The sequence below is a fragment of the Poecilia reticulata genome, linkage group LG8 (assembly GCF_000633615.1).
Source record: "Poecilia reticulata strain Guanapo linkage group LG8, Guppy_female_1.0+MT, whole genome shotgun sequence".
Lineage (NCBI taxonomy): Eukaryota > Metazoa > Chordata > Actinopteri > Cyprinodontiformes > Poeciliidae > Poecilia > Poecilia reticulata.
The window spans coordinates 10461778-10475918 of NC_024338.1; the positions used below are offsets into that span (position 1 = coordinate 10461778).

General features: G+C 38.2%; 2 protein-coding genes and 1 long non-coding RNA gene across 6 annotated transcripts in view; all 3 read right to left on the reverse strand.

Moving 5' to 3' along the window:
* Positions 1-141: 141 nt before the first annotated feature.
* Positions 142-8348, reverse strand: LOC103468556 (uncharacterized). 4 transcript variants are annotated; one of them, XM_008415683.2, is made up of 12 exons: positions 7915-8348; positions 4235-4485; positions 3977-4039; positions 3370-3503; positions 3229-3282; positions 2758-3139; positions 2513-2598; positions 2138-2174; positions 1914-2057; positions 1735-1827; positions 1529-1649; positions 142-1449 (listed from the first exon to the last, which is right to left on the reverse strand). In XM_008415683.2, the coding sequence occupies exons 1-12, from the start codon at positions 8136-8138 to the stop codon at positions 1272-1274; spliced, it is 1767 nt and encodes a 588-aa protein (XP_008413905.1). In that variant the 5' UTR covers positions 8139-8348; the 3' UTR covers positions 142-1271. The 4 variants fall into 4 exon arrangements, with proteins under 4 accessions (XP_008413905.1, XP_008413904.1, XP_008413907.1 ...); XM_008415682.2 differs by having other exon boundaries at positions 1529-1652; XM_008415685.2 differs by lacking the exon at positions 7915-8348 and adding an exon at positions 5236-5341 and having other exon boundaries at positions 1529-1652.
* Positions 8349-9995: 1647 nt separating this feature from the next.
* On the reverse strand, positions 9996-12437 carry LOC103468555 (uncharacterized). Its single transcript, XR_534231.1, has 4 exons — positions 12396-12437; positions 12152-12319; positions 11993-12065; positions 9996-11909 (listed from the first exon to the last, which is right to left on the reverse strand). It is a non-coding gene; the product is annotated as an uncharacterized LOC103468555 (long non-coding RNA).
* Positions 12438-12606: 169 nt separating this feature from the next.
* LOC103468600 (uncharacterized) overlaps positions 12607-14141 on the reverse strand; it is a 6759-nt gene continuing 5224 nt past the window's right edge. The window contains exons 2-6 of the mRNA XM_008415762.1: positions 13799-13932; positions 13656-13709; positions 13475-13580; positions 12946-13095; positions 12607-12869 (exon numbers count right to left, since the gene is read on the reverse strand). Of these exons, the coding sequence (XP_008413984.1) occupies positions 12607-12869; positions 12946-13095; positions 13475-13580; positions 13656-13709; positions 13799-13932 (707 nt within the window). The remainder of the gene's footprint in view (positions 12870-12945; positions 13096-13474; positions 13581-13655; positions 13710-13798; positions 13933-14141) is intronic.

The window sequence follows — 14141 nt, forward strand, 5'->3', positions numbered from 1 at the left end:
AAAAATAAAAAATCTACTTTTCAGACAGAAAAAAAACAGACGCTTTTAAAACGTCATTGCTTCAGATGCTTACGCATCATCAGTCACTACTTGTGTGCTTCAGGTGTCGTTGCAGAAAATGAATAAAACAGGAACAGGAMGTTTGGTTAATTGTTTAATATAGCAAAAAGAAAACTTGGTAGAAAACTTGAGACAGACCTTAATACAGCAGCATTTGACATGTATACTAAGAAACAGAGACTTTCTTAGGAAAAGCACCAAATGCAAAATGTAGTCAAAACAGCTGAAAGCATGAAATGTAAGTTTGTAACTATGGTATTTGAAAACACCTCTGTCAAATCTGTAAGATAAACTGATTAGAAATTTCACATTTCCAGGATTGGTTGCTAGTTTTGCACTTATAGTTACTAATAATAATAATAATAACACCTTGACCTTGAAAGGCGACCTTCAGAGGTGACCTTCTGGTAATCATGTTTGGGAATTAGAAAAAGAAATACTTTTCAATCTGTAAATGAAAATCACTSAATATTTTCTTAACCCATGTTCGAATGTGAGCCATGTTAAGACGTCGAAGTGAACAGAGTTTAAGTTGTGAAACGGCGTAAAAGATTTTAATAACAATAAAACTATAAGTATTTAAACCATCATTAGTAAAACACAAACTGATTATATGAAGAAAAGTGAGGCTTAATCAAACGCTGCAGAGCTGTTTGGAGAAATGAGAGACCAACTTTTTTGGTCGTCAAAGTAATRATGTCGGTCAGAACCGGAGCAGAAATTACATCTAACTTGAATGCATGCAGATAAAATATTAGTGTTTTAAWTTACAGATTTTATAACAAAGAGTTGCTCACCGGCAGGGTGAATTACAGGTAGACGGGGCAAACCACAGAGGGCTTTTAAATTTMACTGTGGGGTACCGGTTAGATACGTTTCTAAGCTGCTCAGTTCTTCTCACTTCYTCCACTTCACTGTAAATTTAAAACTTTATCATTGCTACTTTCTGTCTCATCTCCTTGGCAACTTTCAATTATGACATTTTMTGACAAGGAAATTAGTGATGTACAACGTGGAACACGTTTAAAAAGAAAAGTTGTAAAAAGGATAAAATAGCCACATTTTGAATCTAAAATCTGAATTGATAAAAYTTTTGGTTTGTGCGCCAATTTCCAAAATCCTCGCTAAATCCAATTATCTAGTAAAATGTAAAAAAGAAAAAGAAAGCTAACTAGTCATTTACAATGTTGACACCAAAATCTTTCTCGTCATTATTTTAAGTTATTTAGCTTCAGTGTGTAATATTCCTCTTGTAATTTTAAAACTTTAAGCTGCATCTTTAATTTTTCCTTCTTCAGCTGATCGACATCCATTGCATCCACGTTGGAGCCGTCTGAAGCTCCGTCCTCCATCTTCTCTGAGACATTCGGACAGTCAGAGACTCTGATGCTTCCAGGAGGAAAAAAATAAATAAATTGTTTGGTATATTTGCATTCTTTGCTGACTGAATTAATGCRTCTCATCTTACCATGTCTCTGACCTTTCTAATTCTGCTCCGTCATGATCCGGTTTGGCTTCATCTTCGTCCTTCTCATTAACCTCTTTGTTAACAAACGGAAGCAGCAGGTTTGCAGGTGCATCAGAAAGACCTGCTAAGTAACCAAAAAACAATCCAATAAAGGTTTCTGCTGCTTGAAAAAAATAATTACYGATCTAAATAGTCTCTGAACTCACACATTGGGTCACTTTTTTGGTTCTTGRCAAGTGGACTTGAGGTCATCTCTGCACGTTGCGGTGACCTCGTCTCCAACACTGCACCTTTCTCATCTTAAGCAATGCCAAAATATAATAAATCAACATAAATATTTTCAAAAAGAGTCATGAAAGCATTGCTTTAACTAACAGAGCCTTACCGGTCCTGTCACCGTTGCTACTAACGACGAGCTCCGCAGAGGCACCGAGGTTCTCGTTGCTCAAGTCGTTTCCTTCAGCGACGGCCGCGACGCCTTCAGTCTCCTCAACCTGAGCGTTGTCCTCCAAAGGCTCACACCAGCTAACTGCTCACAAGCAGCACAATAAAATACTTACTTTGTTTAAATGAAGAGGATTTGAGAAGTTACTTGAGTCACTCACAAACCTTTTGAACGCCGTTTCGCCCTACAGGATCTCGACCTCTGTAAATAAACACAGAATGAGCCGTGAGCCGAGGGAATGTAAAAAAAACCAACAAACAAAAAAATYAACCAAAATTCAGAACAAAAGTCAGCAGCAAGGACGAATCAGAGCTACTCCGACATGCTGCCACCATGATGTATGTAAACCTCTGACTCACTGAGGTCACTCTCGCTATTTTGTTCCCCTCAGTTTTATTTTCTTCACAGAGCAACTTCCCTGTTTCCAATCGATTTGATGGTCAACTGCAAACTTTTTGTCTGTTTGTTTCAAACATATAAAAATGTGTTTGAAACGAAATTTGCATTTAAACAATCTGCATGCGGCCTACTGTCTGTACCTCTGAAAGCCTTCTGATGATCGCTTTGTTTTTCTTCTTCATCTCCTGCTCCTCKGCTTTGGCAGCGTCTGAGTCCTCAGGACGTTCTGCAAAACACAAGAAACATTCAGAAGTATAAATTATTTCATATTTTAACACAYGACAGCAAACGTCAATGTAATTTAACRGTATTTTGTTTCCCTAAATAGTTTTTCCTTTATTGATTTCATCATATTGAGCTCTTTTACAYTCTGAGGAAACGTCACCTCTGGCGTCGCCGCGGTTGTCGGGGTAATCAGCATCAGCAGGCACATCCCCGTTGGCCGTTTTATTTTCATCCTCAGCGTCTCCTGAGTTTATACGGTGGTCATCATTTCTCTCATCCGGATCATCCCCATTTCTTTGGCCTCTCTTCAGAAACTTGTCACTGTCTGACTGGTGGTGGTCATCTTTACTATGACCTCSCTGAGGATCCTGTACAGGCTGTACTGCTGCTGCCTCTGCTGAGGGGGTCAACCCTCCTGGAGAGATGCTTTTCTGGGTCACCAAGGAGGAAGATCTCTTATATTTACTGCGCTTACATCCCTGGAACTTGAGGATGCTTTTTGTTGGCTTGTTTTCCATTTTTTTCGATGAATCTTTAACATTCTGTTGTACGAATTAGGAATGAGTTAAACTCAGAATAAACACAATTACTGAATAAATCGTTTCGCTAATGCTAAGTGTAGCTACAATACCCTCATAGGCTCAGCTCCTCTTCTTTGATATCCAGTTGTGGACAGAATACCTTTCTGTAAGATCAAACACATGTTGATCAACTTTTGTTTAAGACTTTATCGATTTAAGTTGACRAAACAGGRRAAAAAAACAGGAATTACCGCAAACCAGTGGGTCAGAGGTTTTCCTTCATGGCATATGCTGTTTTTCCATTTTTTGCACGCTCCTCTTCCTGCGAACTCCTCAAAGGCAGGGGGGGTAAACCACAGGCCCTGAAACTCTATGCAATTCTCACCTAAAATCAGACCAAAATCATAGATTATATAGATCGTGGTAGACACCAGGCCCACTCACAGTGTGTTTAAATAATGGATGGATGGATATTCAAATTTAATTTAAATATTTAGCCTGCGAAATAAATGATAAGTTTGGTACTATCTTGCTAACTACATAACGAGATATTTAGCTTGCTAACTACATTGTTAAATATTTAGCCTGCTAACGACATAGCTAAATATTTGACTTGCCAACTGCATACCTAAATATTTAGCTAGCTCACTACAAAACAAAATATTTGGCTTGCTAACTACGCATTTACTWCGGAACTGTGACAGGCCAAATAACCCAAATTATTGCTGCTAATATTTGGCTGTGTAACATCACAAACGGCACCCACTCCTAGTCGCACTGATATTCTTCTACAATTTCATACATATTATTTTGAAAAAAAAAATGTAATTGCGTGTTTGTATCGCTTCTTTTTCTCACCTTTTTTCAGCTTCTCTATATCCATAACTCCCTCTTTGTTTTCACAAGTCACAAACCAGATTCCTAGGAGGACAAAAGCCACAAATGACACAACAGTTTATTTCTACATTCATTGTCAGAACATTAAAMATGTGTATTAACTGTGAAATAATTACACTGTGAATGCGTGGTAGGGCTTTTTTTTKKTTTKKTTTWMYCCMAAAMMAAWWAAAAAAAGTTAAAGACAAAATATAACACCTACACTGAAATAAAACTCACCATTTTGCTTTGTAGTGCCATTGTCTTTAATCTTCTTCTTCCCATCACTTTGGTTACTGTACGCATTAAAAGATTTAGCTCTTGCTTGCCTTAAGCCAAACTTTTTGTCCCCAGATTTCTCTTCCGCTTCCTCTTGCACACAACAGGATTTCAGCAAAGGCCTTTTTCTCTTCGACATATTTTCTTGCCAAACGATATTCCGCCTTGGCGTCGGATGTAAAGAAACTATTTCAGGAAGAAGTCTGGGAAAACTAAAAAAAAACACACACAAAAAAAACACCTTAGTCATGAGTGAAGTTTTGGTTCATGCCAAACATTTCTCACAAGTTGAATATCCCCAGTTTTTAAGTTCATAGATACAAATGAAAGTGATCACAACTGCCCAGAATTACTGATAATTCACCGATTTTAAAGTTAAGATGAGCACAATTAGATTTTGATTCAGTTTCAGACCTTAATCGCTGTCAGATAGTCTTAATTATGTCTTCGGATAAAATGACTGTTATCTCAATCAGAGCTGTGATTTTTCTCGTTCTCACGTTAGATAAACAAGCAGGATTCGCGGTTGAAATTTCAATATAGCAGAATTGTGAAACGCCCTCTGGGAGTTTAAACCATTATTTAGGAAAATCTACCAATATTTTCCGACATTTTACATTACGTTGGACAATTGAAATGGAGGAAACCGCTTCGAAWGRCACATGTTTTTGACATTTGTTGTTTCACACTTGCTCACACGCCTGGAAAATTCCATGTTTTTCCCAGATGCTGAACAAGAAATATTAGTTTCGTGCAGATTCTGCTCCAGTAATCTGCCCTGCGACACGGCTAGCATCCCAGCAATTAACGAACAAGAAAGAACTGTGCGTGTAACTACATCTGTTTGCAGCAAGTTTAACGGAATAACATCATCCTAACCTGSAAACCACGTCCACTTTTTTACGTCCACGCTACGGCGGAGGAAAATTACAGGCCTCGCTCAGTCCGCTGCGTCCTCTCACCTGAAAACACAGGAGTGAAAACGCCTCTCGTGGTTGAAGCTGTGTTGACTGCTGCATTCAAAAGACACGCGCGCGTGCTGAACGCACTGCTACGTTACGCTGCTACGTCGATGACGTTGTTTTGGCKTTCTCGAAACTTTATTGACAACGTGGTATTGATGTRTTACACGAAACACGTGATTTGTAAAGCCAAATAGACGAACTCCAAACCAAACGTTGCATGTTTCCTCCAAGAATTTCTTATTTATGACTCAAATGTCAAATATATCCCCAAGAAAGCTGTTTATGCAACGAATATTTTCGACAGGTTCAAGATTAATCATTTCTCCATCCATCCATTTTCTTTCATCCTTGTCCCTCAGTGGGGTCRGGAGGGTTGCTGGTGCCCATCTCCAGCTAACGTTCCGGGCGAGAGGCGGGGTTCACTCTGGACAGGTCGCCAGTCTGTCGCAGGGCAACACAGAGACACACAACCATGCACACACACTCACAGGAAGAAGTGAGTGCACACACACTCACACCTAGGGACAATTTAGAGAGGCCAATTAACCTAACAGTCATGTTTTTGGACTGTGGGAGGAAACCGGAGTACCCGGAGAAAACCCATGCATGCACAGGGAGAACATGCAAACTCCATGCAGAAAGACCCCAGGCCGGGAATTGAACCCAGAACCTTCTTGCTGCAAGGCAACAGCTCTACCAACTGCGCCACTGTGCAGCCCTAATCATTTCTATGGATGTTTTAAGTCACCCCTGGTACTTTGTAAATCTGCTGGTCAACAGCCAATGTTTTTGTATGCCCTACAATTTTCAAAAGAAAAATTTAAAACAAAAGAAACACTTGATGTTTTATGTAATACGTGCATATCTATTGTGGGTGAAACATACCAATGTTAGCAACWCCGTTAGCTTTTCGGTATTGAACGTTTTTCCCCTACTGTTTAGACAGGTTTTTAGATGATGGTTTAACTTTGTTTTTTTGCAGCACATGTTTATTCATATCAACARCCTGTGCAGAACTTATGTGGTCATTGGCCATTAAACAGATTTTATTTTGAAGGGCAGGGTTATGTTCTTTTTTTGTRTAGTTTACAGTTGCCTGAGTGGAACGTGACCGATGATGTCATTCCCTTGATGCCATTCCCTTGCTTTGATTTGACAGTGATGTAAGAGATGATGTCATTGCCAGAATCTGCAATGCCTTTTGTAACAGAGGCACAGTGCAGAAGTCATTGAACCAGAGACCACTGCTGAACAGAAGCCGCTAATTCAACACAAGMAGACGGAAAAACATGGGTCAAAAAGAAAGCTCAACTTCTACGGAAACCAGCAACGCAGAAACGAATGAAACAAATGTTGTTCCAAAGGAGAGAAGACATTCCCAACACTTGAAACGAAACAGCAGAGACGTAGAACTCAAAAATTTGGATCGGTCTGGACAGACATCTCACAAGAACAAAGGGAGAAAAGTGGAGGAGAGCAATTTAAACGGTAAAAAGCAATACCAACGGAGGAAATCGAAGAGTGTAGCCATGAATCTCGACACTTATGATAAGACTGAACAGACAAAACACAAAAARACAAAAGAGAGAGAAGTCAAAAGTTTGGAGGAAACCAGCATGCCGGGATGGTATCGGGACAGTTTCGATGCAAATGGGAAGATGAAGCACAAAGTCAGGGGATCCAAAACTTTGGATCAGACAAAACAAAGGAAGAAAGACGTCAAATTTTGGGAGGACACCGACAAGCCAGGAATGCAACCGGTCAATTTTAATTCAGATGAGAGACGGCAATCCCGACAGAGAAAATCTAAGACCACAGACCGCCATGATTCAAAGTCTTTAGGTCCAACCACAGAGATGAAGCAAAAGAGCAAAGCAAGAAGGGCCAAAAGCATGGACGACATCAGCACGCCGGGACGACATTTGTCCAGTCCAGAGTCAGATGAGAAAGCCCACGCGGGAAGGAGGTCGTCAAAGAGTTACGACGCAGACAGCAAAACGTCAAAGGATAAAGCAGAAACGACCATTTTCAATATATTCCAAGCACTCAGGTTGATCGACAAGCAAGTTGAAAGAGTCACGAAGAATCAGGAATGCCTCATCACGTTATCCAGAAACATCGAGAACTTTAAGGACCAAGTTAAGACAATTAGGAATTCCACGACAGAGAGGCGGGATAAGCTGTGGGACAAGTACGAGGACTGGCAGAAACTGATCCAGGGTTTTGATTATCCTCTAGCGCACCTTGGAGCCATGATGAATGTAGATATGAATTTTCTGAAAAGGCTTAAGTTCTTGGATTACGTCATCGTCAGCATGGACAACCTCAAGGACAGCTGCAGAAAACTGGAGAAGGAAAAAGAAATCTCCGAGGCGAAACACCAAGCAGAACGAAACAAGCTTGCTGATGAAAAGATCAAGTTGGAAAATGTGCAAAAACGCCTGGAAGACATGTTTCCTGCCATAAAGAAGAAAATGAAGAAGAGAGAGAGAGAATCACACAGAGCCAACAAGGGAACACAGACACAATCCCACTATGAAGCTTCCATGGTGCTGTCAAATCTGTTGGCGCAAATTCACACATCATTCGCACATTTTGCACATAATTTCCAACACTTATCATTATAATCGCATTACAGTACAATTCCCACACATCCCCCTCCCTTCCCTAACTAACCTTTTCCACGTCTGATGCGTTGCAGGTTCGGTGAAATTATGAGAACCTGCAACCCATGTTTCAAAACATCTGCATGTTTCAAAACATCTGCATGTTTTGAAACATGCAGATGTTTCGAAACTTGCAACTTGTGAAACATCTGCATCTTCCAAAAAAAAAAAAAAAACATCCAACACATAGTTGTTGGTGTGGGTTTCCCTGGGAGAGCCAGGTTTATCCCACATGTCCCCATTCACGTTAGTGGTCTCTAAATGCCACTGAAGGGAATGTAACAGATTAAYGAAGCAAAATGAATCTGTTGTGTGTGTGCCAGACTGTGTTTGTGTTTTTCATGCAGGATTTAGGATTAGAGGGAGTTTTTGGAGGAACTTTAACGCAGCATTGTCGGCCACCTTTCCAACTTTGAGCAATTAAAAAAAAAAAAAAAAAACTTTAAAGAAATATATTTTTTCTGTAACATTTTATTCAATGTGGTGTGAATAAGACTGACATGACGCTGTCATAAACATGACATAACACCTGTCATGAACATGAAGGAGTCATTATAAATGTCTATGACTGATGTCATGTAGGGCCATTTGGTAAATAATGACAGTTTTAATGCAAAGTTGCTCAAAAGGTTGCATTAAAAGTCCATTAAAAATGCCAACTTTGCATTAAAAGTGACGTTATTTATCAAATKACACTTCATGACAACAGTCATATATTCATAAAGACTTCCTGTTCATAAACAGGTGTTATGAGCATAAGGTGTTCATAACACCTTATGTGTTATGAACACATAAGGTGTTATGAACACCTTATGAACACACAAGGTGTGTTATGAACACCTTGTGTGTTCATAACACACAAGGTGTTCATAACACCTGTGTTATGAACACCTGTTCATAACACAGGTGTTATGAACCTGTGTTCAGCTTCATAACAGGTGTTATGAACCTGTGTTCAGCTTCATAACAGGTGTTATGAACTTGAACACAGGTTCATAACACCTGTTATGAACACACAAGGTGTGTTCATAACACCTGTTATGAACACAGGTATTCATAACACAGGTGTTATGAATACCTGTGTTATGAACACCTGTTATGAACCTGTGTTCATAACAAGTATTATGAATACGGGTTCATAACACGTTCATAACAGGTGTTATGAACCTGAACACAGGTTCATAACAGGTTCATAACCTGTTATGACAGGTTATGAACCCGTATTCATAATACGGGTTCATAACACAAGGTGTTATGAACACCTTGTGTTCATAACAGAACACAAGGTTATGAACACCTTGTGTGTTCATAACAGGTGTTATGAACACACAAGGTGTTTTATGTTCATGATGCCTTATGTTATGAACATAAACACCTTGTGTGTTCATAACACCTTATGTTCWTAACATAAGGTGTTATGAACATTAGGTGTTCATAACACCTTATTTTATGAACATAAGGTGTTATGTGTTCATAACACCTTATGTTTATAGCATGTTTATAACCTTATGTTTATAACATAAGGTGTTATGAACACGTTGTGTGTTCATAACACCTGTTATGAACACGAAGGAGTCTTTATATGACAACAGTCATGTATTTATGAATATAAATATAACTATATATTTATATTCATGATTATGACATAACATGTCATAATTATGTTATGTCATGATTATGACATGATTATGACAGGTTTTATGATTATGACAGTGTTATGTCATGATTATGACAAAACACCTGTCATAATCATGACATAAGACCTATCATGATTATCACATATGATAATGACAGCGTCATGTCAGTCTTATTCACACCCCATCAAATTGTTTACTTATGCACTGTATTTTAATAAGAAAAACAGTTGTTTAATACAAAATATTCACAGTTACTCTAGTTTTACTATGTTAAGTCATTTTCAAGATTCATTTTCTAAACAATTCTCCTGCTCACATTCCTTGCTGGTTTCTTTAAAAACAACAACAACAACAACAACAACAACAACAACAACAACAACAACAACAACAACAACAACAACAACAACAACAACAATAATAATAATAATAATAATAATAATAATACCCTTTGGATATACATTGTTTGTCTCTTACAGAAAGTTTAGATTTGTTACATTATATGTAACAAATACAATAAAAATATCTAGTTTTTCCTGAAATTYTTTTTTGTCTACTGAATGAAACAGAAAATTGATTTTCTGAATTATTTGAGAAATTCCCTAAAAATTGGGCTATTTAATTCTTCAGAGTCCTCTATGTTTCATTTTTATTTATTTCATTCTCTCTCTCTTTGGCAACAGGTGCTTCAGAATACTGGAGTTAMATTTCCAATACTTACCTGAGTCTGGTTTCCAATTTTTGGATTTCATTTGTAAGGAAATAAGACTATCATCAATCAAAGGTGCAACAGAAACATCAGTTGATTCTGGGGACGCACCGATCCACTTTTTTCACTTGAGACACCGATACAGATATCGAATGTTTAGTATTGGTCGATAATTTGATACAGAAAGAAAATGCTGCATTAATTTAAACTGTCACAGACATAATGGTATTAACTTGACAACTCTGCTCTGGTACAGCACACTTAAATGCACCAATAACTTCACAAGCTTGGTCAAACATGTAAAAACAACAACTTTAATTTGTTGAGTCAGTGCAGTTAGGAGTAGAACATAAAYAATAACTGAAATGAACAAAAACAACAGGTTGACCACCTGAGTAAAACATGTAAAAATAAACCGCAACAAASCTTTTTTCAAATAGTTCAGAAAGTGCAATTAGGAACTCTAAACACAACGTAAAATAAATAAAACATGATGAATAGAATTAGACTGACTAGATCTGCCCCGGTGGATCGGGCTCACTGTCACCGACACCCGATCTAGAATTTGTTTTCAATATACAGATATTAATTTCAGCCGGTTGATTTGATTGGTCAATAATTCATTTGCTACAAGCCAATTATCCATTTTTGACTTTCTATTTGGGCTGAACCAGAAAAATCTGATTAATTTGGAATGAAGACGACACATCAACTACATTTTGTTCACCGCCAAAGTTGCTGAAAACTGTTTGGGTGACTTGAATCATGTTTAATGCCATTTGTCACAAAATTAATCTTGAACGAGGCTGAGATTTCAAATTCAATTTCAAAAGTACTTTATTAATCCCAAGGGGAAATTAAATCATTTGCTCCAATTATAACGTGGACTGAGTGTTAAATTTAGGTMATCTAATTTTAGGGGTATTTCTTCTTGCAGTAATTTCTTCAGATTTAGGCTATTGTAACCATAAATTTGAGAAAATCATAATTACWTCATCCAAACCGATAGAGAGGAATAACCAGTGACAATGTCCGTCTGACTCTCAAAGTTCTTTTTTTTAACACATCAGCTACCCCTGATCTTGCAGAGCCATAACAAAAATAAGCTTCATCTTCGAATGTTTACACCAAAAGTTGCTGTCTTTGTGTTTTAAATGAGTTTATTATGATGTTGTGTTGTATTTTTCCTCTTACAAGATAATAAAAACKTTTCCTTTAAGTCTATTAAGCTTGAATYCTMTGTCATTACCTACACTATTTTTTTTTYCCATAAATTATGGAGATAGTCATTGAAATGCTAATATCAGCTGTAATTTACTAAAGCCGCRTTTTATTTTCTGCAAACTTTGTTTGTGAAGTGGTTTTGAATWAAGTTATCTTTAGCTCCTCCCTCATTGTTTCCCACAGACTTAATTTGCGACAATTGTTCGCTTCAGCCCTACATTAAACATTTAATAAGAAAATCATTTCAGAGCGCATTTTGTCTGAAGTTCCTTGACTTTCAAACTGTAATATTCCTCTCTTATTTTTAAAACTTTCAGCTCAAGCTGTATTTTTTCTCTCTTCAGTTGAAGCAGGTCTGCTGTGTTGGCCCCGGAGCCAGCAGACAGCCCTGACCGTGACTGATCCTCCTTTTTYATGTGCTGAGCGGCTGAGTGGCTGCTGTAGGGAGACGTAGAAATAGTCACAAAGACGTGCAAATCCATAGAGATTCTCTGTTGAGTACTGAGGCTGTTACTTCCTACCTTGACTCTGATCTTGCTGGTGATTCAGGTTCAGGGCTGCTTACATCTGGGCTATGAGCATTAAAATCAATGCCTTTAAGTACAAAGAAAATTTTCCATTTCATTTCTTTTCTTTTTTTTGAATAAAAGGTTCCTGCAGATATTGGTTTCCGAACTCACTTGGTGGCTCCCAAATGTGGTCCTCAATTACCGATAGGTATTGAGAAGTTATTGGGTCTACATTTTCAGAGGCACTCGATCCTTCAGAGTTGTCAGACTCTGAACAAATTCTCCTTATCTTCGGAACTGGTTTTGTCACGACGAGTTCTTCACCGGTCTTCTCGTCGTCTTTGGAAACAACAGAGATTATATTAACTTTTATCAGAGAAATATGAGATGGCTGATAAACCTWTTTAAGGCTGACCTGTGGTCTCACTGTCATCGAAGTTCAGAGGGATGGGTGGGAATCGGGTATCGTGACAGTTCCGCTCATCTCCATTTGACTTGCTGACATTTTCTGCCTCTTCATCGGATGTGTCTTCATCTGAAGTCTCCCTAGAACTGATGAAGCCTGTTCAGAGACAACGCGGAGCAGCAGTTACTCCACATAAAGTAAAGCACTTCTGTTTGAAGCCTCAGGTGTTCCTGACGCTGTTTCGGTCTCCTCTGGTGGAATTTATGTTTGAAAGGAAACGTTTTTGAAAAGGAAGACTTATTTTCAGTGGCAGGTATANTGGCTCCCAAATGTGGTCCTCAATTACCGATAGGTATTGAGAAGTTATTGGGTCTACATTTTCAGAGGCACTCGATCCTTCAGAGTTGTCAGACTCTGAACAAATTCTCCTTATCTTCGGAACTGGTTTTGTCACGACGAGTTCTTCACCGGTCTTCTCGTCGTCTTTGGAAACAACAGAGATTATATTAACTTTTATCAGAGAAATATGAGATGGCTGATAAACCTTTTTAAGGCTGACCTGTGGTCTCACTGTCATCGAAGTTCAGAGGGATGGGTGGGAGGAATCGGGTATCGTGACAGTTCCGCTCATCTCCATTTGACTTGCTGACATTTTCTGCCTCTTCATCGGATGTGTCTTCATCTGAAGTCTCCCTAGAACTGATGAAGCCTGTTCAGAGACAACGCGGAGCAGCAGTTACTCCACATAAAGTAAAGCACTTCTGTTTGAAGCCTCRGGTGTTCCTGACGCTGTTTCGGTCTCCTCTGGTGGAATTTATGTTTGAAAGGAARCGTTTTTGAAAAGGAAGACTTATTTTCAGTGGCAGGTATAAGGCCAGTGTTTAGATTTTTGCTTGAATGGTGACCTCTGCAGAAAATACTACCTTTCTTGGTCGTCTCTTTGGGGAAAAGGCATAACAGTGGTTTTTGGTTTTTACTTTGGCTTTCGTCTACTCAGTTTACTAATCTAAATTTGTGCAATCTGTTGTCTTTTGTTTGGTATTACTGCCTGAATCATCTGTTACCTCTAACTCTTGTTGGCGATTYACCCGTAGATTCTTCATCCGACTCTTTTTTGGGAACATATGTCCTGTTAGGTTTGTCGAAACCTTTCTCCAATTTCCATAACTTGGTATTTGATTCCAGGATGGACTTCTGGTAGAAATAAATAAATAAAACTTAGTTCCCTCATTACAGATGTTTTGTTAAATCCTGGTGTTGCTCACTTACTTTCACTGGATTTTTTCTTTTCCTTGTATATCCCTGCTTGAACAGTAGACCAGTCTGTGATTCGAAATAATGACATTTCTTCAACTTCATTTATTATTATTATTATTTCACAAATGCAGAAAACACACAMAAAAAGAAATTACCTCAAGCCAAAACTGCAGAGGTTTTCCATCGTGCAATATGGAGACTTTCCATTTTTTATTTGAGCCTTTTCCTGCAAACTTCTCAAAGCCAGATGTGGTATACCAGCTGCCATCACACTTAATACACATCTTATCTAAACAGATTTATAGAAAATGGTGATTTTTTTAAAAAACATTTAGAAAATAAAATAGTTGGTAGAAGAGCCATTAAATATTACAATATTCTTTATTTTTAGTTTATTTTTTTAGTCTGTTATTTATATATTTGGTAACACTTTATTTGAAGGGGTGTGACATGACACTGTCATAAACATGACATAACACCAGTGGTAGAGAAAGTACT